Source organism: Hypanus sabinus, chromosome 14 (genome assembly GCF_030144855.1).
Source record: "Hypanus sabinus isolate sHypSab1 chromosome 14, sHypSab1.hap1, whole genome shotgun sequence".
Lineage (NCBI taxonomy): Eukaryota > Metazoa > Chordata > Chondrichthyes > Myliobatiformes > Dasyatidae > Hypanus > Hypanus sabinus.
This window is the reverse complement of record NC_082719.1, coordinates 73799830-73827058: the sequence shown is the minus strand read 5'-3', so window position 1 is coordinate 73827058 and position 27229 is coordinate 73799830. Positions and strand designations below refer to the sequence as shown.

At 39.6% G+C, this 27229-nt stretch overlaps 1 protein-coding gene across 2 annotated transcripts in view; it reads left to right on the top strand.

Moving 5' to 3' along the window:
* The window catches only part of parp8 (poly (ADP-ribose) polymerase family, member 8), a 369781-nt gene that overhangs the window by 229949 nt on the left and 112603 nt on the right, over positions 1–27229 (top strand). For both annotated transcript variants that reach the window (XM_059989438.1, XM_059989439.1), the window contains exons 8-9: positions 14128–14188; positions 23076–23166. In XM_059989438.1, coding sequence (XP_059845421.1) covers positions 14128–14188; positions 23076–23166 — 152 coding nt within the window. The remainder of the gene's footprint in view (positions 1–14127; positions 14189–23075; positions 23167–27229) is intronic.

Here is a 27229-nt window from a genome sequence, read left to right as displayed (position 1 = left end):
AGTAACTTTAGGTTCCTCAGAGTTATCATTACAGAGGATCAACGCTGGATCTAGCTCATAAGTTCCATTATGAAGAAAGCACAGTAATGCCTCTACTGTCAAAGTTTGCGAAGATTCTGCATATCATCTCAAACTTTTCAAACTTCCAAAGATGTGGTGGTGGAGAGCATATTGACTGTTGCACCAGGGCTTTGTTTGAAAACACCAATGACTTTGCATGGAAAAACCTGCAAAAAGTAGTAGATATGGCCCAGCCCATCATAGGAAAAACCTTCCCCACCATGAGTACATTTACATGGATTGCTGTTGGTGGAAAGCAGTATCCATCATCAAACACCCCTATCATCCAGACCATGCTCTCTTCTCACAGCTGCCATCAGGAAAAAGGTATAGAAGCCCCTTGGGATCCACACCAACAGGTTCAGGAACAGTTATTACCCTCAAACATCAGGTTCTTGAATCAGAGGGGATAACTTCACTCACCCATCACTAAACTGTTCCCACTGAACTGGACTCACTTCATTTCCTGTTTTCTATATTTATTTCTTCTTCTTCTTCTTCTTCTTCTTCTTCTTCTTCTTCTTCTCTTCTTCTTCTTCTTCTTCTTCTTCTTCTTCTTCTTCTTCTTCTTCTTCTCTTCTTCTTCTTCTTCTTCTTCTCTTCTTCTTCTTCTTCTTCTTCTTCTTCTTCTTCTTCTTCTTCTCTCTTCTTCTTCTTCTTCTTCTTCTTCTTCTTCTTCTTCTCTTCTTCTTCTTCTTCTTCTTCTTCTTCTTTCTTCTTCTTCTTCTTCTTCTTCTTCTTCTCTTCTTCTTCTTCTTCTTCTTCTTCTTCTTCTTCTTCTTCTTCTTCTTCTTCTTCTTCTTCTTCTTCTTCTTCTTCTTCTTCTTCTTCTTCTTCTTCTTCTTCTTCTTCTTCTTCTTCTTCTTCTTCTTCTTCTTCTTCTTCTTCTTCTTCTTTTCTTCTTCTTCTTCTTCTTCTTCTTCTTCTTCTTCTTCTTCTTCTTCTTCTTCTTCTTCTTCTTCTTCTTCTCCTCTTTCTTTTCATATTTGTACAATTGGTTGATTTTTTTCCCATACATTTGTTGTCTGCCCTGTTGAGAGTAGTTTTCATTGATTCTATTGTGTTTCTTGGATTTACTGTGTCTCCCTCAGATTCACCTTAAATTAAGCCTGACCTCTAGTGCTCCTCTCACCAACCATATAAGCAAAGTGCTTGCCTGAATTCACCCTCTCTATACCATCAGAATTTTGTATCCTTCTGTAAGGTCTAGGCATGCTGAATCTTTGGGCCAGACTGAAGCGGTGGGGCCTGGGCCTGAGAGCAGATAACTAACTAACATTTGACCAATTTAAGCACCGAGACAGATTTTAAAAATTTAGGTATTGAAGCCAAGGGCTGAGGATGAAATGATGTTCAGGTCACTACTCCAGGAAGCGTTACACATCTCTGAACTGATTCTGCAGCTACGGCCTGCAGCCATCAACACTTGCCTCCATGCTAAACCTGTTTCCATGGCTGTGGCCTGCAGCCATCGGGGTCCTAGAGTGATTGCAGCATTGAACTGGCTAGATGGCTCCAATCTTACTTTTGGGGTCTCTTATGTTCTGTGGATTGTTTGTTCACTTTTTTTTTGTTGCTTCCATGATTTGTTCTTTCTTTTTCACACATTGGATGTGTGACTACCACTTTGGTGTGGGGTTTTTCATAAATTCTGTTGTGTTTCTTTGTTTTGTGGCTACCCTCAAGAAGATGAATCTCAAGGTTGTATATGGTATAAGTACTTTGATTAGAACTGAAGTGCCAAGCCAGTGAAGCCATAATATTGGACTTCAGATATGTGAAGCAGCATGCATTAGATATAGTCAATAAATCTCCAAATGAGGGATCAGATCAAAGTGTAGTGAACAGTAAATCAGCTAGCAAGAAGAGGAGGCTCATGGCCTGGCAGGGCCTAGCAAGCATGAATGCTAAAGACAACCAAGGAAGACTCACAACCATTTTCAGTCATCAGTGCAATGTTGAAGATCCATTTTGAGTTCTGTTGATCTCCATCATCGTGGAGACCCCTCTTCATCCAATTTTATTCACTTCCGGTGATAAGGAGAAAAAGCTGTATGAGATTGTTGTCATGATTCAAAGGAAGCAGTTCTAGAGAGTGATTTGGCAGGCTGGGACTTAATTTCTTGGTGGCTGAGGGGTAACCTTACAAAGTTCTAAAAAACCATGTGAGTGAGAATGGGGTCAACACCATGTTTTGTTAACCCATGAGAAAGGAACCAAAAGCTAGAAGGCATAAGTTCAAGGTGAGCGTGGATTGATCTAATAGAAATCTGTGGGGTGATGACATCTTCATGCTGCAACAAGCTGAGAATGAAAATAGGTGAAGCAGGTACTCTAAAAATATCTAAATGACATTTGGATAATATATATTGATAAGAAAGGTTTAGAGGGATGGAAGGTTTGGAGAGAGGTACAGATTAGTGTGGAGCGCACTCTAACTGGTTGCATTACCATCTGGTATGGACAGGCCACTGCACAGGATTGGGTAAAGCTATAGAGGGTTTTAAACTCGGCCAGCTCCATCATGGGCACTAGCCTCCCCAGCATTAAGGACTTCTTCACAAGATGATGCCTCAGTAAAATGGCATGTGTCATTACTGACTTACTCTCTTCTTATTACTACCATTAGACAGGAGGTACAGGAGCCTGAAGGCACACACTCAACACCTTAGGAACAACTTCTTCCTCTCTGCTATCAGATTTCTAAATGGACAATGAAACATCCTTTGAACACTACCTCACTGTTTTTGCACTTTTCTGAACTAATAATTTAATTTAATTATATATCCTCAGTGGCTACTTTATTAAATATGCCTACTGTTTATACTTCATTAATGTAAATACCTAATCAACCAAAAGTTTACGAGGATCTCAATGCATAAAAGCATGGCATGGTCAAGAGTTCAGTTCTTGTTAAGACCATACATCAAAATGGGGAAGAAATGTGATCTAAGTGACTTTGACCATGGGATGATTGTTGGTGCCAGATGGGGTGGTCTGAGTATATCAAACTGCTGATCTTCTGGGATTTTCCTGCACAACAGTCTTCAGAGTTTACAGAGAATGGTGCAAAACAAAACAAAAAGAAAAATCCAATGAGTGGCAAATCTGTAGGAAAATGCTTTGTTAATGAGAGAAGTCAAAGGAGAATGGTCAGACTAGTTCTATTTTTATGTATTGCACTGCACTGCTACTGCAATATAACATATTTCATGACATATGTCAGATACATTAAGCTTGATTTTGATTCTGAGAGAAATGGGTCTAATGTGGGCAAATTTGGCTATGTTAGATGGGCACTAGAGTTGGTGTGGACTTGTCTGCCCGAAGGGGCTATTTCCTTTGCTGTTTTAATCTCTGATGCTAAAACTGAGAAAATGACCATCTCCAACAAGAGAAATTCAAACCACTTGTTCCTGAAATTTAATCACATTCCTGAAGGAATCACATTTAGACTCTTGAAGGTCATCATTGACAGAAACTCCACGGAGCAATCACGTGATGATTGTGGCAAGAGAAAAGGTAAAAGGCTGCAGCAGGTGACCCACAGAGGTAGCTAACATTGAATTGTCCCACTACTCACATTGTTATACTACGTTGTTGAAATGTATTTACAAGCCAATAACAGTGACTACCATCCTATCACATACTCTATCAACAACAAACATGACAATTTATCACCAAAGTCACAATCTTTCAATGATTTCCAATGATAAGCGATTGCTGATGCCTACTTGTGATGATCAGAATGTTTAGAAATGTTGTGATCAATTACAATTAATTAGACTTTATGTAAAGCTTTTCTTCCATTGACAATGCACAAGCCTGAAGTGAGGTAGAGTAACCTCCACTTGTCTGCACAAGTGCAGTACTGATAATAATCAAAGGCTTGGTGCTATCCAGAAAAAATTGCTTGCGCGATGAGCATGCCAACCACCACATTCATTCCCTCTACCATTGGCACATAGTGACTGCCGTGTGTTCCAACTTCCACTTTAGTTACAAGCCTTGACTATCCAGAACACTTCTCAAACCCACAACCTCTAGCACCAAAGAAGTTACATGCAGCAAACATATGGTATTCCATAACTGTTGCACACTATAATGATTTGGAATTTTTATTTTGTTCTTTGTTGGGCTTTTGCTGGAACTCCCTTCTGAGTAACACAACAGAAATACCATCAAAAGAAGTTGCAATTGTTCAGGAAGTTATTACATCAGCACTTTCTCAAGGACGGATAGGTATAAGCAATAAATGGTGGCCTTGTCAGCGAAACTGAACATCCCAAAGAACTTTTTTGGATAAGCTCCACTTTGGCTTTTTAACTTAAACTTAGAGCCAGGCATGTTGAATTGGGATCCAGCCAACCATGAAATTGCTCTAAAGTTCTTGGATAAAAGTCATGCTGGTCTTGTCAATACATGAGGAGATCATGACATGTCAATCAAGCTGGTAAACATGTATCTGATGCTTTCACTCTTGCAATTCCAGGTTAGCAGGTTAATCAATTACCCAGAATCAAATTCAACAATATTTCTAACACCGTGATCAATTGCAAGTAATTACACGTTAGCGACTCATTGAGTTTCTGACAGAATGATGGTCACTGCTATTTGCTTGTAAATACATTTCAGTTCATCCAGCATTTTGTGTGCACTTGACCATGTCTGACACTTCCTTCCCCTGTCTCTATCTCTGGAGACAAACTGTATTAACATCTTCTATGAACTTGCTGAAAGCCATGGCTAACCCCCTTCCCACCCTGTCTCCTGTGAAAATCTGATACCCTTTTCTCAGTTCTTTGGTCTCCGCCACATGTTTCCAGAATAAGGCTTTCCTTTCTAGGATGTCAGCGCTGCCTTCCTTCTTCAAAGATCAAGGTTTCCGTTTCTCCACCATTGACGTTGCTTTTACCCACATCTCCTCCATCTCCTGAACATCCGTGCTCACCCCATCATCCCACCACTTTAACAAGGATAGAGTCCACACCCACCACCCATGAGTACCCACATCCAACACGTCATTCTTCACAACATTCGCCACCTCCAAAGTGATCCTACCATGAAACACTTCCCTCCCCCCACTCTCCACTTTCCACAGGGATCCCTCCCTCCACAATTCCCTTTCCTATTTGTCCCTTCCCACTAATCTCCCACTTATCACTGCAAATGGCCAAAGTGCTACACCTGTCCATTCACCTCATTTCTTACTTCCATTCAGGGCCCCAAATAGCACTTCACCTGTGAATCTGTTAGGATTGTCTACTGTATTCAGTTCTCCTGAGGTGGCCTCCTCCACGATGGTGAGACCCGTCATAAATTGGGGAGTGCTTTGTCTAGCACCTCCACTCCATTTGCCAAAAACGGAATTTCCTGGTAGCCAGCCGTTTTAATTCCTATTCCTATTCTCTTTCCAACATGTCAGTCCATGGTCTCCTCTTATGCCACGATGAAGCCACTCGCAGGGTAGATGAGTAGCTCGTCATATTCTGGCAACAGACACAAAATGCTCGAGGAACCCAGCAGGCCAGGCAGCGTCTGTGGAAGAGAGTGAACAGTCAAGGTTTTGGGCTGAGACCCTTCATCAGGACTGAAAAAGAGCAAATGAGAAGTTAGAGCAAGAAGGTGGGAGAGAGGTGGAAGAAATAAAGGGTGGAAGGTGATAGGTAAATCTGGGAGAGGGGGAGGGGTGAAGTAAAGGCCTGGGAAACCGATAGGTGAAAGAGATAAAGATCTGGAGAAGGGGGAGTTTGATAGGAGATGGTAAAAGACCATGGAAGAAAGGGAAGGGGGAGGAACATCGGAGGAAGGTGATGGACAAGTAAGGAGATGAGGTGAGAGAGAGAAACGGGAATGGAAATGATGAAGTTCAGTGGGGGAGAGGGGCAATTACCAGAACCTTGAGAAATCATTTGCTGAGTTCCTCCAGCATTTTGTGTATGTTGCTTAGATTTCCAGCATCTGCAGATTTTCTCGTCTTCAACATATTCTGTCTGCCGAGCCTCCAATCTGATGACACGAACAGCAATTTCTCTTTCCGATAATTTTCTTTTCTCCTCAGCCTTCGTCTTCAATTTTCCATACTGGCCTCTTACCTCTTCTCACCTGCCTATCACTTCCCCCTGATACCTCTCCTTCTTCCCTTTCTCCCATAATCCCCTCTCCACTACTAACAGATTCCTTCATCGCCAACCCTTTACCTTTCTTATCTAGCCTAGCTTCACCAATCGCTTTCTAGCTATCCTCCTTCTCCAACCCCACCTTTTTATTCTGGTGCTTTCTCCCTTCCTTGCCAGACCTAAAGAAGAGGCTTGGCCCAAAATTCTGACTATTTATTCATTTCCGTAGATGCTACCTCCCTGATCCAACATTTTGTGTGTGTTGCCTTGGATTTCCAGCTGAATTTCTTGTCTTTAACACATTTCTGTATCAGATACAATGCTAGAATGGCAGGCCAATTACATGGAAGCTACTTTGTTATGTATTGGACAAAACAACTGCAAGAAAGGAATCATTGAATTTTTGCAGCAGTAATATTTCAACAACGTACCTTGCTTTAAAAATACATGAACTGTTTAAAGAGGTCAATGCCTAGAAAGGTAGTAGTTCAAAGCATTTTGCTTTTATTCCAAGATTTTTTTTCTCATTCAAACCTCATTGATTCTATCAATATGAAACTGAAAACTTCAGATGATAGAGGCCCATTAGGCACCTATTCCTGTGCTACGTTCTATCATCTGAAGTTTTCAGTTAATTCCAATATTGTGCCAAACTATTAAAATACATAATTAAATGCCCAACTAAACTAATCCCTTCAACTATGTCAATATTATTTCATTTATTACACATCCGTGTGCCTATCTGAGAACCTCTTAAGTGCCTCTATCAATTTGTGTTCATCGCCTAGGAAGTACATTGTAAGCACGCCCCACCCTCGGTGTAAAACAATTCCTCTGTGCATCTCCTTTTGACTTGAACCCCGCTCACCTTAAATGGATTCCCTCTTGTACTAGACTTTCCAGCCCTGAAGAAAGATACTGGCTCTTTACTCTATCTATTTCTGTCATTATCCTATAAACCTCTATCAGATCTCCCTTTACCCTCTGCCTCTCCAGAGAAAACAATTCAAGCTTGTCTAACCTCTCCTTATAGAACAAGCCCTCTAATCCAGGGAGAATCCTGGTAAACCTCTTCTGCACCCTCTCAAAAGCCTCAACATTCTCCCTATAATAAGCCAACTAGAACTAAATGTAATACTCCAGATATGGTCCAACTAATGTTTTATAAAGTTGCAACACAACATCCCGATTCTTAAACTCAATTCCTCGACTAATAAAAACAAGTATATCATATGGTTTCTTTAGCACCCTATCAACCTGTGTAGCTACTTTCAAGGAGCTATGATTTTTGGACCACAAGATCCCTCTGCTCATCAACACTGTTAAAGTCTTGCTATTAACAGCCTACTGTCTTTTTGCTTTTGATCTGCCAAGCTGCAGCACTCCATACTGAGCTTGATTAAACTCCATTTGTCATTACACTGTCTATATCTGCAACTGACCTATGTATCCTGCTATATCATTTGCCAGTCTTTTACGATATCTGCAACACACCTACCTTCCTTTTTTATACAAATTTACTAACCCATCTACGTTGTCTTCCAGATCATTCTCTGTCCCAAACAGTAGTGCTTCTGGTACAGATACCTGTGGAGCACCACTATGCACAGATCTCCAACCAGAATAAGTCTCATTGACTGCTATCCACTGTCTTCTATAGACTAGTGCAAATCTGTATAATATTACATGTGTATCTATTAGCATTTGTGGTTGCTAACCATGATGATTTATGTTGATTGGGTCAAAATGTGAAATACCTTTAGTCGATTTTAGGACTTTTGCAATGACACAAGACTCTGTATTGTTATATTTTTCCCACTAGATAATACCAGTGAATTGATTCTTCAATCTGCCAAAAAACTACCCTACATATTTTTCTTGGTAATTAGTGATATTATTTGATAAAACTAAAGCTCTACTGTATATAAATTAAACATTACAACAACGTGATATTTTATAGTAACAACATTAAGCCTGTCCATTAAGTAAAGTATAATTTGTAGCACAGCAATGTTCTTGGACTGGAAGTCCCCTGCCTTGGTTTGAAATTCAGACACTCTATTATAAATACCATTTAATTATTTGGATATTATTGCTATTTAAGAATTATAGTTCAATTTTAAAATGCTGTGTATCTTTAGGTGATTTCAGCAGATGAAAAGGGAAGTGACATAGAATACAAATAAATGCCTTATAAATCAGGAACTCAAAAGCAGGGAAACAACTGCTATATGTTTTTCTTTTGAAATGAGGAAACAAAAATGGCCAAGATATGAAATAAGTTCACTAGAGAGCCAAGAAAATTTCAAGATTGAGTACTATTAGAATTGCAATGGAGGATTAGCTAAGTGTATAGGAGACAATGAGGAGGGGACTAAAATGGAAAATAAAAACAGAGCTTGCTGAAAAGCTAGCTTAGAATTACTGTCTGAAATGTTCCTTTTGTTTTGTGATTTTTAAAGTGCTGAACTTTATTTGACAAATCTGAAATAATTTAATTACTAATGAATGATGGTGCCTTCCTGGAACTGTGGAAGTTTACTGCTCATTTGTAGGCCATTTGGCCTATGTTGGATATAAAAAGGCGAATTGTGACGAATCCCACTAATGAGTCCTTGATTGTAGCCTTGTGAGGTTTTGTAATTGTAAATTGAAATTTATTATACATTTTGTACTACTCTGTTAGTGTTTTTATTATACTCCAAGTGTATAATTTTTAAATCAGTAAATTAACAAAATGAACTTATCTATCAATATGAGTACTATTATAGATGCAAAGCAAACTTTAATGATCTAGAAAAAAAATCTGAGCTATCTTTCTTCAAACAAAGATCACCACCATCATTAATAATATATTTTTTGGAATAATCTCAACATTAAATAGAAATTGTTGCAGAAGTGGATCCAGGAAAAATTTAAATTTTGAGATACAATAAAGAGGGAATAGATTGTGAAATATTATTTTAATTAGTGTCTGGAGCAATTTATGTAAGGATGATTACCTTAGCTGTGAAATACATGTTGTTAAATAGCCTGCTAACAGGTTTGCAAAATATCACTTGAATAAAGTTGTGGAAGGGGGAGTGGGAGATATTGGGTAGGATAAAATTAGGAAGTGCTAAATTGGTTGTCATCACTCAATTAGCAGGTTTCTAGATCATTCAGATTATGTTACTGAGGAAAGATTAGTTGAAGAGAACAGAAACTGTGATGAAATTTTCAATCCTTCCTTGGATAGGGAGTTTTGCCAGGGAATTGATTCAAGGCAAATGTTGCATTCCTGTTCTTTAAAATAATGGACAAACCTGGTTACCCCAGGCCACTTCATTCAATTGATTAATGGAGAATGAGAAGAGATCTTTGGCAAGAAGAAAATAAATTCTCACTGGAGAACTGAGGGAGAGCAAGCACTGATGTGTGAAAAACAATCTATATCTGACTAACCAGCCTGACTTCTTTAATAAAATAATAGGGAAAGTTTACAAGGTAGATTATACTTTACTCAGTTTTCTGAATTTTGGCATCATTGAATTTATTGCCCATTCATAATAGCCCCTGAGAACCTCATGATGAGCTGTCTTCTTGAATTGCTTTAGCTCTTTTGGTGAATGTACTCCTGCAGTGTTCTTAGGGAGTATTCTAGGGTTTAGATCCAACAGCAATGAAAGATTGGAAATATACTTACCCCACTCTGGGTACTCTTGAAGGGGAACCTATTAATGGTACAGTTCCTATGCACCAGCTGTTTCAGCAATAATGTTCTTTCCATTATAAGACCAGACGAGAGGATGTGCAGTGATGGTGGATGTTGCTAGACCAGTTCTGTGTCTATCCCATCTGGCATAACTGCGGTGCCAGACACTACAATGGACAATGTCCACAGTGGCTGTTGTTATTTTTTTAATACTATTTATTTTTCCTATGCTTAGACTAGTTTACCCACATCATGTGACATACGTATTTGGAAAATAGAATTGTTGGTATTAAGTAAATATGGTAACATGAATATGTAGTTGGTAATGGATAAGAGGAGGTTATTAGGTGAACATGTGCTTTTGACAGAAAAAATTATGGACTTGGATCAAAAAGAAGTTGATACTATGCCTATTAAATTTAACATCACAGGTAACTATCCAGGACACGGATGTAATGAATAAATTTTCTAAGCATATGGACAATACAATCCTTGGAAGTATAATTGATAGTGAGCAGGATAGTAACAGACTTCAGAGAGACATGAATGGGATAGGGCCAGATGGCCTACTCCTGCTCCTATGTTCTTATATTATATTCGTATTTGCTTATAATGGTTAGACATGTGAAAGATGTAATGAGGTGTTGCCGTGTTGGAAATACTGCATATGAGGGGTATTGTGTGTGAACGTGATCTATGTTTATAGCTGTGTGGCTGAAGCAGGCACATAGAAAACTTGGTGTGCATGTGCATCAAAACTTGTGCAGGTTACAATACAAACGAGGGTGAGATACTTGACATGGTGAAAAAGGCTTTGGACAAAAAAGAAGTTATCGAGAGAGCCTTTGTTGGTGTGAACTGTGGGCTGAGTGACCATGCACCAGGCTTTGGAAGATGACTTGGAAATGGAGAGGCTGCTGTGAGAGCTATCTGCCTTATTTAGTATTTGTATTAAACTGCCAACGGCACTGTTTTACAATAATCTGTGCATAAAACTAACATTATGAAATGCTATTTCACTTTTCCTTCTAAGGCATGCACAAACCAAAGGCAGCAAGAGAAAGTGTAGTATATTATGCACCATAATTCATCTACTAACAAATACATTCCTGATCGGAAGATAAAAATTTGCTCTTGTAGGATACTTTGGGATATATATTAAAATATCTTACTTAAAATTCTTCTATGTACAGCTCCTTATTTTCCATCCCAGCGACATAATTAATTATTCTGAGGGACGGACAGTTTTGTAGACAGTTGGGTGCCAGGTGCAGCTAGGTGAAGAATGATTGATCTGTTTTGGAGGCATGTTTGTTTAGGAAGACTGTTGGGAAAACATGGGGAGATGTTTCTACTACTCCTCAGATGAGATCACTCAGATCCAATACTTGTTAAACTTACCAGTCAAAAAATGACTGTGTAATGAGGCCCTCGAGCTCTGCCACTCCCAAGATGTGGATATGGCTGCCAAGGTTGGCATTCAGTATCGCTCACTATCCCTATCTGAGGAACCTACTAGGCTGCTTTGAAATATAATTAAGGAGAAACTACATTGTTGATTGTGGGAGGGGGTCAAGACTACTATAAGGGAGAGCAGACTGCTTAGCCGAAAGGTCATTACAGTCTGCTGAGATTACCAGCTCAATTCAGAAAACAGGGGCCCCTTCCATGCCTTTCTGGCATTAGGATGCTGCTGTTTTCCCTACATCCACGTGGGTTACACTCTATGTCTCGAGCAAAAGCAGGAAGACCGATCACAAACCTAGGCACATTGCCACAGCTCTACAATCCAATGAGTCACAGAGGTATCATCACCATCTTCATTATCTGCTGTGTCGTATGACGTAGGCGATCATGGTCTATGACCATGATTGTTCTTGGCAAATTCTACAGAGGTCATTTGTCTTTGCCTTCTTCTGGCAGTGTCTTACAAGACTGGTGACTCTAGCCATTATCAAAACTCCTCAGTTGTCTGCCCGGTGTCAGAGGTCGCATAACTAGGTCTTGTGATATGCACCAACTACTCATATGATCATCCACCACCTGCTCCCATGGCTTCACCTGACCTGATCGGAGTGAGTTAAGGAGGTGCAGCACCTTGCTCAAGGATGACCTGCAGGTCAGCAGAGGGAAAGAGTGCATTACACCTCCAATCAAAAATCCAATGCCAGAGTACAGGGTTCAGATTGTAATAGTTGACCACCAGGGGAAGTAAGCAGTTGGTGAACAGTTTCCCTGTGGGCACTCCCTCAGCAACAAGTACACCCTTGCTGCGTGAAATGATCTATACGGGCACAGCAACAGCAGCCTCGCCACTGGCACTGTGGCCAGCTCTGAGGTTCAGCAGGAGGGGAAAGTCGGGCAGAGCAATAGTGACAGGAGGAAGTGCAAGAGATTCTGTGGCCGTGAAAGGGATTCCGGCATGGTGTACTCCCTCCCAGGTGCTAGGATCAAGTCTGCAGAATGTTCTCAGTAAGGAGAGTGAGCAACCAGAGACTATGAGCACGTTGGCACCAAGGACATGCGTAGAAAAGGGGAAGAGGTCTTGTGCAGTTAGAGAGCTAGGGAAGAGGCTGAGGAGCAGGAATTCCAGGGTTGTATTTTCTGGATTACTCCCAGTCCCACGTATTAGTCAGGGCGGGGATAGAATGATAATATGGATGAATAAGTGGCCGAGGAACTGGTGCATGGGACAAGGTTTCAGATTTCCCAATCATTGGGTTCTATGGGAGGCACTGTGTAACCTGTACAAAAAGGACAGGTTACACCTGAACACAAGGGGGATCAATATCATTATGGACAGATTTGCTAGAGCTGTTGGGAAGGTTTAAAATAATTCGACAGGGGGATGGGAACCAGAATGATTAGGCTGAGGATTGGACAGTTGGTATACAAATACATGCAGTGTGTAGTGAGACTGTGAGGAACAACAGGCAGATGATAGGGGAAAATTGCAGTCAGTGGAATGAGTTGAAGTGTAACATGGGGACAAAATTGAAAAGGGTAATTAATACAGCACTGAAGGTGTTATATTTGAATACACACTGTATATGCAATGAGACAGATGATCTTGTGGCACTGTTCATGATTGGCGGGTGTAATGCTGTTTATTTAATTAACTTTTTAAACAATACAGTGATGAGTAGGCCCTTCTGGCCCTTTGAGATACTTGGCTGCCAGCAACCCCACAACTCTGATTAACCCTAACACTACCACAGGACCATTTACAATCACCATTTAACCTACCCAGTATGTCTTTGGACTGTAGAAGGAAAAGAGAGCACCCGGAGAAATCTCTGTACTCCACGGGGGGAGATACAGATGCTCCTCACAGAACAATGTCAGAATTACATACAGAAACCCAGAGTGCCCCGAGCTGTAACAGCAATGCTCTAAATGATATGCCACCCTGGCCTGCGCTGAGTTGTGGCTGAAAGAAGATCATTGTTGGCAATTTAACATCCAAAGGTGTTCGTTGATTAAAAGGGATAGGCAGGTGGGCAAGTTGGGCAGCTTGGCTCTGTCCTTAAAAAATAAAATAAAATCCTTAGAAAGAGGTGACATAGAATTGGAAGATGCAGACTCCTTGTGGGTAGAGATAAGAAACTGCAAAAGTAAAGAGACCCTGGTGGGAATTCTATACAGGCCTCCAAGCAGTAGCCAGTATGAGAGATATACTTCACAATGGGAGATAGAAAAGGCATGTTAAAAGGTCAATGTTATGATAGTTTGAGAAGATATGATAGTTGCTGGAGTTGAGAAGAATGAGGGGTATCTTTTTGAAACTTGTTGGATATTGAAAGGCCTAAATAGAGTGGATGTGAAGTGGCTGTTTCCCATAGCGGGTGAGTCTAGGCCATGAGGGCACAGCCTCAGAATAGAAGGACATCTATTTGGAACAGAGATGAGGAGCAATTTCTGTAGCCAGAGGGTGCTGAATTGTGGAATTCATTGCCACAGATGTCTGTGGAGTCCAAGTCATTAAATATGTTTAAAGTGGAGGTAGATAGCTTCTCAATTAATCATGATGTCAAAGGTTACAGGGAGAAGACAGGAGAATGGGGTTGCGAGGGATAATGAATCAGCCATGATGGAATGGAAGAGCAGACCTGATGGTCCCAATGGCCTAATTCTGTTCCAATGTTTAATGTTCTTATAGTCTTAAGATCATGGACATATTTTATAAGACTAAATTTTTATCTACTTTTGATTCCTTTGAAGTTTCACTTCAACCTTTTTGTTTTGCCATTTCAGGGAGTATGGTGCAATTGATGACGTGGACATTGACTTGCACATTGATGTCAGCTTTCTTGATGTGAGTAAACAAATTTGCTGTTTATTTATTGTGACATGATTTGTGAACTATGGACTTCATGTGCAAATGAATTGATTGTGGCACCAAGTCTTATACTGACGGTGTTTTATCTATTGTTCATTTAATTCTATTACTGAATTCATGAAATAAAATTGAGTATACTGGTGAGATATTTAAATGAGGCATGAGAAAGGAGCTGGTCAAAGTTGATTGGAAGAGGTCACTAGCAGGGATGATGGCAGAACAGCAATGGATGGAGTTTCTGGGGGCAAGTCCAAAGGTGTAGGATAGATATAGCCCAAAGATGAAAAAATATTCTACAAGGAGGTTGAAGCAACTGTGGCTGACAAAGGAATTCAAAAACAACATAAAAGCAAAAGAGAGGGCATATAATATAACAAAATTAGTGGGTTGGGGAGCTTTACAAACTAGCAGAAGACAATTAAAAAAAACCACAAGGAGAGAAAAGAGTGAAAGAGCTTGCTAATAAGACTACAGAGGATTACAAAAGTTTTTTTTTCCCAGATACATAAAGCAAAAAATAGAGGTGAGAGTGGATATTGGACTGCTGGAAAATGGCACAGGAGAGTGAGTAATGGCAGACAAACTTACTAGGTATTTTGCATCTGTCTTCTCTGTAGAAGGCATTAGGGTTCTGCCAGAAATTTGAATGCCAGGAGGCAGAAATGAGCGTACTTCCTATTAGCAAGGAGAAGATGCTTGGGAAGCTGAAAGATCTGAAGGTAGATAAGTTACCTGGACCAGATGGGATACACCCCAGGGTTGCCAAAGAACTTATGGAGGCATTATGTCACATGTTCGGACATGGCTCAAGTGCAGAGCAGGGGACACTGAAGCAGGTCGATAGTTCACAGACTTTAGTGCAAACAGAGTCAGAAGGAAGAGAAAACAATAAATGCTAGACCAAAACAGGGCCAAATCAGCCTGCTAGGCTTGTTGTTTCTGGCCAGGCAGCAGAGAAGTCCTAGCTCATCTCCAGGTGCGCTTATGGCACTGGATCAGCTGTTCAGCAGCAGGAACTCCTACATCAATCTCCTGATCAGGGCAGAGCGGTGACTGGGATTCAAAGGGAGACAGATCTGTGGAGGACGACTGGACTGTGGAGTATCCTTGCTCCCGTTAAGTGTTGAACAGGCTGAGTGGAGGTCCATCAAGGAGACTGACCATGTACACCAGTTTTCTTGCATCATCACCAAAATGACCAGGCCGGGCTTGGAATGTCAGCTGGCATTGGGTAAAAAAATTCCTGCAACCATCGGGATGACCAGAATATCTGCCTGGTGGAGGAATACTTAGTTCCTGTATTGACATGGGAATCTGTGGGGGTCCAAAGGCAGGAGTCAGGAGCATTAGTAGCAGAGATTGTCTGGGCAGCAGAAAAGGAGAATCTGCAAGATGCAGGGAGTGGAACTGAGGTGGCCAGAGGCTGCTGAATTGCATTGGTGTGAATGTTAATGCCTGTCAGCTGATGCTGGCTGTCCACAGTGAGCTTGTGGACAGTGGCTATGAGAGCAGAAACTGCAGACACCTGAGTCCAGTTGTCTATGGTGAGCTGTTCAACTATTGTGGCTAGGGATGATACCTGTTCCTCCAGATGAGACTGGGCTTGTCGGCATGAGATTATCTGCCTCATTGCCTCCGTAACTTCACTCAGAACAGATTCCATTGCCTGTAGCTTGTCCCCTACCTGACTAATGAATCTCAGGGCCAGCGTAAGCTGCAGTCTCTCTCTGCTGGGTCCTTCTTTGTTGGGTCAAGACTTGCTGTTACCATGTTTGGGTATGGCCCAAGTACAGAGTGAGAGACACTGAAGCGGGTCAATAGTTCACAGACTTTAATGTGAATGAAGTTAGATGGAAAAGAAAACAATAAACGGTAGGCCAAACAGGGCCGTTAACTAAAACCTTCAAATGGAAAATGAAGCCAACACTGTGGCTGAAAGGAATAACTAAATACAAAACAATTACCACTGGTCTTCAGAGTCAGTTGACTCGACAGTCCAGTTTTCTCAGGTAAGGCCAAATGCAAGCAGGCAGTGAAACATTGTTGTGCTTTGCTCAAGTCTTGACAAGTGCTACAACAAAAAGAATGGAGTTAAATACCATCACAATGATTAGCTGATGTGTGCATATTCATGAGCCCAATTGCTGTACCTGCTGCACTGCCAAATCCATGGCTGTGACACTTTAGTAATGAAATAGTTATTCTATGAGGAGAGTTTGATGGCTCCAAGCCTGTACTTGCTGGAGTTTAGAAGAATGAGGGGGATCTCATTGAAACCTATCAAATCTTGAAAGGCCTGGATAGAATAGAGGTAGAGAGGATGCTTCCTATCGTGGGCCTGTCTAGGATCAGAGAGCACAGCCTCAGATTAGACGGATATCTATTTACAACAAAGATGAGAAGGAATTCCTTCAACCAGAAGATAGTGAATCTGTGGAATTCATTGCCATGGACAGCTGTGGAGGCCAAGTCTTTGTGTATATTTAAAGTGGAGATTGACAGGTTCTTGCTTAGTCATGGTGTCAAAGGTTTGGGGAGAGGACTGGAGAATGGTGTTGAGAGGGATAATATTTTTGCCATAGTGGAATGGCAGAGCTGAGTGGCCTAATTAATCTCCTATGGCTTAGGGTCTTGTGGTCTTATTTGAAGTAATAATCCCAATCTCTGAGCAGCTCCGGCACTTGGTTCCCTCATTCAAACATCAATTGATGGTTTTGCATCATTAGTCTGATATGCAATGTCAAAAAGTGGTGGATTATCCTGGATCATCCCTGTGGTCAAATGAATGCTGATTTTCTGGTTTCTGAGAATTGATACAAAGTAGAAATAAGAAATAAGAAGAAAAAAAACAGAGAATGAAACACTCTAGGCTGCAGTGTTTCACCCGGTGTGTAAATAATCAGAGGATTGAAAACGTTCCAATGCATGACCACAACCAGAAGATGAAATATAATATTTAGTAGATAGATGGTGGTTTAGAATTTAATTTGTAATATCTTTTCCCATGAAATAGAGGGGTGGCATTTTAAAAAAAGAATGGAGTTAAATACCATCACAATGATTAGCTGATGTGTGCATATTCACGAGCACAATTGCTGTACCTGTTGCACTGCCAAATCCATGGCTGACCACATGATGCTATAGATGTCAAATAATTACTGATTCTTCAATAAGTAATATTAAAGGTAAAAAGATAGATTCAGTGGCCACTTTGTTAGGTACAGATGTGTGCCTACTAAAGTGGCCACAAAAGTGGAGTCCATTGTGGTCTTCTGCTGCTGTAGTCCATCCACTTCAAAGTCTGATGTGTAACGCATTCAAAGACGCACCTCTTCACACTACTGTTGTAACACATCGTTATTTGAGTTGCTGTTGCATTCCTGTAAGATTGAACTTGTCTGCCCATTCTCCTCTGACCACTCTCATTAACAGAGCTGTTGCTCACTGGATCTTTTGTTTAATGCACCACTCTGCAAACTCTACAGATTTTTGTGCGTGAAAATCACAGGAGATCAAACCACCCAGTATGACACCAGCAATCAATCCTTTGTCAGAGTCACTTAGATCACAATTTTCCCCATTCTGATAAACAACTGAACCTCTTGACTATGTTCTGCATGCTGTTGTGCTTTGAATTCCATCTACGTAGTTGGCCAATTGGATATTTGTATTAATGAACCGGTTTACCTATAAAGTTGCCACTAAGTGTATATAAATACACCTTTTACTCTAAAGGTTTCAGTAAATGACAGAAAATTAACCCATTTCAAAAATATACAACTGTAACTATAGATTACTAATTATCTCTTTTCTTTTGCTGCTTTCTTATCTGAAAGTGATGACTAATGTTTCAGATCTGATGAATGCCTCACTGATAAGGATTCAGAGTTAGGGCAGGGATACACTGGACAAGTCAATATCAGCAAGAGGCGAGTGTGAGAGATACTGCTATACATTAAGGTGGTTCCCCACAGCCTGATAGGATTTATCCCAGGATGCTATGAGAAGCAAGGCAGGCGATTACTGGGACTCTAACAGAGGTTTTTGCATATGTGTAGCTATAACTTCTAAGGGACAGGATTTACATTCACTTGGAAAGGTAGGGTCTGATTAGGAGTCAACAAAGCTAAATCCTACCTCACGTATCAAGTTGACTTCTTCAGTAGGTTGAAAGTAGATTGATGAAGGCAGTGCAGTAAACATGGTTTATGTAGACTTTAGCAATGCTTTTGAACAAGTCATACATAGTAAGCTGGTCCAGAAGGATAAAGCACATGGGATCCAAGGCATGTTGGTAAACAGGATGCTAAATTCACCTTCTGATGGAGGCAGACAGTAGTGGTAAAAGGTTGTTTTTTAATCTGAAATTGTATAACCAGAGATGTATCACAGGGATTGGTGCCGGTTCCATTGTTTTTTTTATATAATTGCTAGATATTACTTGGTTAGAATCTCCTATATTAAAACATTTGATTGATTTATGGAATAAGATAAATGTTGATGATGAGACAAAAAAATCTTTATTAACAAAGAGATCTTTAATTCAAAATAGACTTATTCCTTTCACAATGGGCAATCAACTTTTATACAATTGGTTTCAAAAAGGGGTTAGATATATAGGAGATTGTTTTGAAGGAGGTATATTAATGTCATTTGATCAATTAAAGAATAAATATAAAGTATCAAATAACACTTTATTTTGTTACTTTCAAGTAAGGGCTTATTTAAGAGAAAAATTAGGTCAAACAATGTTATTGCTGAAATCTAATGAAATAGAAATTTTAATTCAAAAAGGAAAGATTAAAAAATTTATATCTTGTATGTATAATTTGATTCAAAAACAGGCAATTAAACAAGGAGTCCATAAGTCAAGACAAAAATGGGAAAGTGATTTGAATATTAAAATTGAAGAAACAAATTGGTCAAGACTATGTCTTGATAGTATGACAAATACAATAAATGTTCGGTTAAGATTAGTGCAGTATAATTTTCTACATCAATTATATATTACACCACAAAAAATAAATAAATTAAATCCAAATTTATCGGATCAGTGTTTCCGATGTAACCAGGAAACTGGTACTTTTTTACATTCTACATGGTCTTGCTCTAAAATTCAACCTTTCTGGACAAATTTAAGACTTTTACTGGAACAAATTACAGGAACACAATTTCCTCATAATCCAATATTACTTTTACTAGGTGATATTGAAAGGATAAAACTGAAACTCAAACTAAATAAATATCAGAAAGAATTCATAAAAATTGCACTGGCAGTAGCCAAAAAAGCTATTGCAGTTACTTGGAAATCGGATACATATTTAAGTATAGACTCTTGGAAGAAAGAAATCTATGGTTGTATTCCATTAGAAAAAATTACTTATAATTTAAGAGATAAATATGAAACGTTTCTGAAAATTTGGAGCCCTTATTTACAAAAGACAGGACTAAATATATAGATGCTCTGAAGATGAAACAATTGGTTATTTGGGGAAAGAAATAAATATATATATTAAAGTTATTACAAACTCCGTGGAGATCTTCCAATATCCAGGCACTCTTTCTTTCTTTTTTTTTTCTCTTTCTTTCTCTTTTTTTTTCTATAGGGCAGTTAGGGGGGAGGGGTTAAGGGGAGGGGGGAAGGGTTATATACATTTTTTTTCACACTTTACTCTGTAATTACTTAAAAATGCAATAAAAAGTTTTCAAAAAAAAAAGATATTACTTGGTTAAGAATGTAGATGGACTGATTAGCAAGTTTACTGATGACACCAAAATTGAAAGATAGCAAATATGTTTGTCTGTAGATCAGCTGCAAAGTTGGGCAAATTGGTGGCAGATGTGAATTTAACCCAAACAAGTTTGAGGAGATGCATTTTGGCATTCTGGGCAGGATATATACAATGTATGACGATAATCTCAGGAGTGCTGATATGCAGAGGGATGTTGGGATGCAAGTTCATAACTCTCTGAAGAAGGTATTCGACCTGCTTGCCTTCATAGCACAGGGCACCGAGTATAAGATTTGGGGATGTCATGTTGCAGCTATGAAAAATATTGGTTAGGCCACACATAAGGTACCGTGCCCAACTCTGGTCACCACACTGCAGGAAGGATATAATAGCATTAAAAAAAGTGCTATTGCCCAGCACCATTCACATCTACAGTGATGAAATGCTTTGAAAGGTTCGTCATGACTAGACTGAACTCCTGCCTCAGCAAGGACCTGGACCCATTGCAATTTGCCTATCGCCACAATAGGTCAATGGCAGACACAATCTCAATGGCTCTGCACACAGCCTTAGGCCACATGGACAACACAAACACCTATGTCAGGATGCTGTTCATCGACTATAGCTCAGCATCTAATACCATCATTCCCACAATCCTGATTGAGAAGTTGCTGAACCAAGGCCTCTGTACCTCCCTCTGCAAATGAATCCTCGACTTCCTAACCAGATGACCACAATCTGTGTGGATTGGTGATAACATATCCTCCTCACTGACGATCAGCACTGGCGCACCTCACGGGTGTGTGCTTAACTCACTGCTCTACACTCTGTATACTAATGACTGTGTGACTAGGCATAGCTGAAATACCATCTATAAATTTGCTGATGATACAACCATTGTTGGTAGAATCTCAGGTGGTAATGAGAGGCCGTACAGGATTGAGATATGCCAACTAGTGGAATGGTGCCACAGTAACAACCTGGCACTCAAGGTCAGTAAGACGAAAGAGCTGATAGTGGACTTCAGGAAGGGTAAGACAAAGGAGCACATACCAATCCTCATTGAGGGATCAGAAGTGGAGAGAGCGAGCAGTTTCAAGTTCCTGGGTGCCAAGATCTCTGAGGATCTAACCTGGTCCCAACATATCGATGTAGTTATAAAGAAGGCAAGACAGCAGTTATACTTCATTAGGAGTTTGAAGAGATTTGGTATGTCAACAAATACACTCAAAAACTTCAATAGATGTACCACGGAGAGCATTCTGACAGGCTGTCTAGTTTGAGGGTGGGGGTACTGCACAGGACCGAAAGAAGCTGCAGAAGTTTGTAAATCTAGTTAGTTCCATCTTCGGTACGAGCCTACAACATACATCTTCAGGGAGCGGTGTCTCAGAAAGGCAGTGTCCATTATTAAGGACTCCAGCACCCAGGCCATGCCCTTTTCTCACTGTTACCATCAGGTAGGAGGTACAGAAGCCTGAAGGTACACACTCAGTGATTCAGGAACAGTTTGTTCCCCCTGCCATCCGATTCCTAAACTGAACCCTTGGACACTACCTCACTTTTTTTAATATTCAGTATTTCTGTTTTTTTGCAAGTTTTTTAATCTATTCATTATATGTATACTGTCATTGATTGATTGATTTATTTATATTTTTTCTCTTTTATATTATGTATCACATTGAACTGATGCTGCTAAGTTAACAAATTTCACATCACATGCCTGATTTTGATTCTGATTCTAAAGAAGAGATTTGCCAGGAACTTGCCTGGAATGGAAAGTTTTAGTTACAGGAGAGATCAGAAAGACTGGATTTATTCTCACTATTAAATAGGAGGCTGAGTGGTAACCTTATAGAAGTTTAAATTATGGGGGACATAAATATGGAAGGCAGATTATTCCTGTTTGTGTGTGGCACAGGTTTGATTTGAGAAGGTGGAGATTTAAAGGAGGTCTGAGGGGCAAGTTTTTTTGACTGAGTGTGATAGGTATATGGAAGGACAAGCCAGGCAAGGTGGTAAAGGCAGATATAATTACATTAATTGAAAGACACTTGGACAGGTACTTTGATAGGAGAAGTTTAGAGGGATATTGACCTAATGTGTGCATGCAATTGATAAGCATCACAGTTGGCACAGATGAATTGGGCAGTCCTGTGCAATTCTGTGACTTCTTGATGAGTTATTTGGTAAATCATGAGACATTTTCCTTCTCTAATTCACCCATCTGACCTTTTATCAGTTATGAGAGTTGATAGTGATATCATCATATCATGAGCAGAGAACTTCTGTTGTCTTTTTCACCCATCTCAGAGAAAGCACCAACACGTGAATCATAGTTCATTCACTGCCTTTTCCAACTCACTGATACTACTTGTAATCGTTAATTCACATACTGAAGCCGCCCATTTCAATAAAATCAAGTACTAAAATTCTCCTGTGAGGATGAATTGAGGAAGGACAGCAAGGTGTACAGTATTTATCCCAGTATTGAAATGTGAAATACTGGAAGCAACAAATCTTCTCCATCAATTCATCAATACTACATGCAGAATATATCTTTATCCCAAGAATGAAATCTGTAAAATTATTCTCTGCAACTACACACCATTGTTTAACTATATATGACATTCAGTTGAAGTCTCTGCCAACTATGTGCAACATGGGTGCTTCACTTAAACATTAACAATACAGAAGTGAAAATTGTTCTATAGATTATTTGAATGAAAATTCTGAAGTGAATAGAAAATAAGAATGGAAATTAATGGAAAGTTGAGCCAATTTCTTTTTTATTGAAATTGTAAAGGGCAAGCTTTATCATAAAAATCCCAATTTGATGTTTTTTGTGTTTCTTCCCAACTGGAGCATCCACTTCCTCGCAGTAGATGGTGATGATGGTGGTGATAACAATTTCAAAGGAGCCAAGCATGATTGAGTTGTTGGAAAGACAGCTGAAGTACTGTCAAGTTTAGCACATAAAGGAGATATGAAAGTGTGTTTGTTATAATATATTGTAAAATGAATGAAGTGTGTACTTAGTGTGATCATTCATTATCCACTTCTGATGGATCTTGTTACTTTTATATTTCTGAATAAATTGCTTTCTTTCTGCTTGCCTGGCTTTTTGACAGGAGGAGATCGCGATTGCATGGGATGTTATTCGCACAGAACCGGTGATTGTGCGACTGCATTGCTCTCTCACACAGTATTTAAATGGTCCAGGTTAGTATGGCTTAAAACCTGTAGTTTGGTTAGTATGAAACTTAACTTCTAGTTAAGGTAGTTGTAGCTCTAATGCTCGAAATCAAGTGACAAAAAAATATGTTTTGCTATCTGGCCTTTTATTTACATATTTAAATAAACTATAGAAGTAGAGAAGAGGAGCTTATTTTTGAATCTGGACCTCTAACAAGCAAGTGTAGTTCGAAGGCACACAACCTGTTCATAATTTTTGATCACTTAGAATCATTTAAGTTTATCACTCAACTTTAAAGAGGCTTATCACTGGGACTCCAATGCCAAAGATGTTGCTTAACAGAACTACTTAAATTTCCTTCCGTATATTAGTGAGTGAGTATCCCTATGTGGTGCAGTTCTGCACTAAAAATATCTTGATTCTGAATTCCCTGATTCCAGGCTGTATAGCACTATTGCTGTTGGAAAATTTGAGAGATCCCTTTTCATGTATCTCTGGCTACATACCATCATATAATTTCATATAAAATCATCTTAGGGACCAAGGTACTTTTGGGAAGCTACAAAAATAAACATCCTCAATATTTTCTTCACAGTATAAATTATCCTCTTACTGCTGTTCTTCTGTGAATTTTTGGGGGCATTCTTAAAAATCTTATGGAAAATTTGAGTATACTGGATTTTTTCTCATGGTTTAAATAATTTCCTGTTTTAATTTTTCCCTCAGAAGTTGTTGTAGTGAGCAAAGCAGAACAGTGCCGGAGGTCTGTAAGCAGGCTATCTGGGAATATTAGGTCAGCAGCAAAATGCTGGCAATGCTGGGTTTGGAATGAATTCCTGAGGATAAATTGCTCGTTAACAATTCTCTTGAAAAATACCTTCCTCAGTCTATCGGTGCTGAAATTCACAGTAGTTCTGACTGGGTCTACAGGACTGAAATTATAGCTCCAGAAAACTTGAAGTAAAGGTAATAGAACCATTCAGCAGATCTAGCACCAAGTGTGGAGAGTAGAAAGTAAAATTGTTACTAGTCCTTAAAAAAAAGTGGACGTGAAACGTTAAGGTTACCTTTTTCAGCAAGCTCATCTTTGATACAAATTTCACTTTTCTTAGTGTTCATTGATCATTAGTTTAACAGGAATTTGTGTGACTTCTCCTTGAAACTCTATGTTTTTTCTTCCACCAAATGAACCATTAATATATCAGAATACTTCAAGTTCTTGAAGTAAAGAAGGAGCCCCCATTATTTACTAAGAGATCTGAGAACTTGTTCTGGAACTCCACAAAATGTTTGAGTGTTTTCACTGCATAATTCCCATTTTGTAAAAGGCCCGACAGCCACTTAAGCTATTCTTTCCAACATACCAAGAGTTTCACCATCCTACATCAACATGTTCATAGACGCTTGCTATTTCTGACACTCTGCACTGACTTTTGATCATTGAATTATATTGATTAAAATAAAGTTTAAAATATTACTGTTTTGGAAATACACAATATATCAGACCCCGGCTGCTGTCGAAAGTACATACATATACAACTCTGAGATTAGTTTTCTTCTGGGCATACTGAATAAATCCATTGAATAATAACCATAACAGAATCAATGAATGACTGCACCAAATTGGGCATTCAACCTGTGTGCAAAATACAGCAAACTGTGCAAATACAAAAAGAAATAAATAATAATAATACATAAGCAATAAGTATTGACAACATTAGATGAAAAGCCCTTGAAAGTGTGCTCATAGGTTGTGGTAACAGTTCACAGCTGCGGCGAGTGAAGCTGAGTGATCTTATCCCCACTGGTTCAAAAGCCTGATGGTTGAGGGGTAATAACTTGGTAGTGTAAGTCTTGAGGTTCCTGTACCACCTTCCTCATGGCAGCAGTGAGAGGAGAGCATGTCCTGGGTGTTGAGAATCTCTGATGATGGATGGTGTGACAGTGTTTTGTGTAGATGAGCTCAATTATGGAGAGAGCTTTACCCGTGATGGACTGGGCAGTATCCTCTACTTTTTGTAGGATAATAATCAAGATAGAGTGTTTATCACTCTTGATCAAAACTCCTAAATTATTTTAATAAGTGCATTTTGTACCAGAAAAGTTAATAACTCATCCCCTTCTAACTTAGGCCATGAACTTATCAATCCCCCCTGATGAGTTATTAACTTCAAACTTTCTGCATAATCACTCAAAGAGTTGAACTGCATGTGCATGTAATGAGAGCTGTATAACTCATCTCCTTCTACCTTAGGGCACGAACTTATCAATCACCCCTGCTGTGGACACTTTCTGGAGGTCCAAGATCCGTATGCTCCATGACCGCTGGACTAAGTGTGTAAATGTAGGAGGGGACTATGTTGAAAAATAAATGTGCTAGGTTTTCTAAAATTGATTCCTTCTACCTTAGGCCACAAACCTATTAATCACCCCTCATATTACTCAGATATAATGATAAATTTATCTGTATGTGCTTCCAGAGAGAAGTCTTTAGAAGCAATAACCATATATTGAGGATTCAGGCAGGCATAATCATGAGATCTTTCTTGCGTTAAAACTTGTAACACTTGCAAACTCTCACATATAGACAGCTGGGATCAAGCCAGACCTTTGAAGAAGGAAATAAGGAAGGCATAAAGGCACCATGAGAAATCCCTGACAGATAAGATAAAGAAGAATTTCTGAAGATTCTTAACTGGGTAGCCGGGAAAAAAAGTACATTCCCTTTTAGATCAGCACAGAGCCACAGGAAATGTGTGAAGTCTAAAATACTTTACCCCAATATTTACAGTGGAGAATGCGTGGAAGCCCATGAGTTCAGGGGATGGAATAGCAATGTGTTGGGGTTCATAAACATCATGAAACATTCTCAGCCACATGGTAGCATAGTGGTTAGGTTAACACTTTGCAACACATATGATCACAATCAGGGTTCAATTCCTGATGGCACCTGCAAGGAATTTGTAGGTTCTCTTCATGACTGTGTGGCTTTCTCCCAGGTTCTCCAGTTTTCTCGCACATCCCAAGATGTACAAGTTAGGGTCAGTAAGTTGTGGACATGCTGTGTTGTTACCAGAAATATGGTGACCCCTGCAGTCTACCCCTGCTCATCCTTGGATCATCTTGGCCATTGATGCAAACGATGCATTTCACTGTATATGTGACAAATAAAGCTTATCTTTAATCTTTGAAAGAGGAGATAGTGGAGGTATTGAAAAATCACTAAGGCCTGGCCAAGAGTATCTGTGCTGAGAAGCAAGGAAGAAAACTGTTGAGTGCTTGTATCTCTGGTAAACACAGGTTAGGTACCAAAAGACTGGAGGATAGCCAATGTCATGCCTTTATTTAAGAAAGGCTGTAGAGATAAGGGAGGTAACAAGGGGCAAGTGAGCCTTACACCAGTGGCAGGGAAACTAGTAGAAGGGATGCTGAGAGATTAGGTTGACTTGCACTTGGAAAGGCAATGACTGTTTAGAGATAGTTAGAAAAGTTGTGTGCGTGGAAAATCACGCCTCACAAATTTGATTTGAGGTTTCTGTTCTGAGGAAATAACCAAGAAGATTGATGCAGATAGGGTTGCAGACGTTGTCTATGTGAACCTTTGCATGGCCTTTGAAAAAATACCAATTGTAGGTGAGATCACACAGGATCCAGTGTGAGCTAGCCAATTTGAAGTCAACAAAGTCAGCTTGGTGGTAGGAGGCAGAGTGTGGGAATGGAAGGCTGTTCCTCAGATTGGAGGCCTGTGACCACTGGCCAGCGGGATCAGTACTAGATGCTCTTTTGTTTGCCATATATGTTAATAATTTGGATGAGAATGTAGATCATGATTTGATAATCATGATTATGAAATATGAAAATAACACCAACAACCAGGTTAGATGAGGATCTACAATAGGTCAACTGGGGAAGTGGGGAAGGGGAATCTAACTCAGGCAAGTGTGAAGTAATTCATTATGGGAAGTGACATTGTTACAGGACATGCTCAATAAATAGAAGGGCCCTAAGAATTGTTGTTGAATCGAGATATCTTGTGGTACAAGTACAACATTCCTTGTAAACAAGATATTGAAAAGGTGTACACATGCT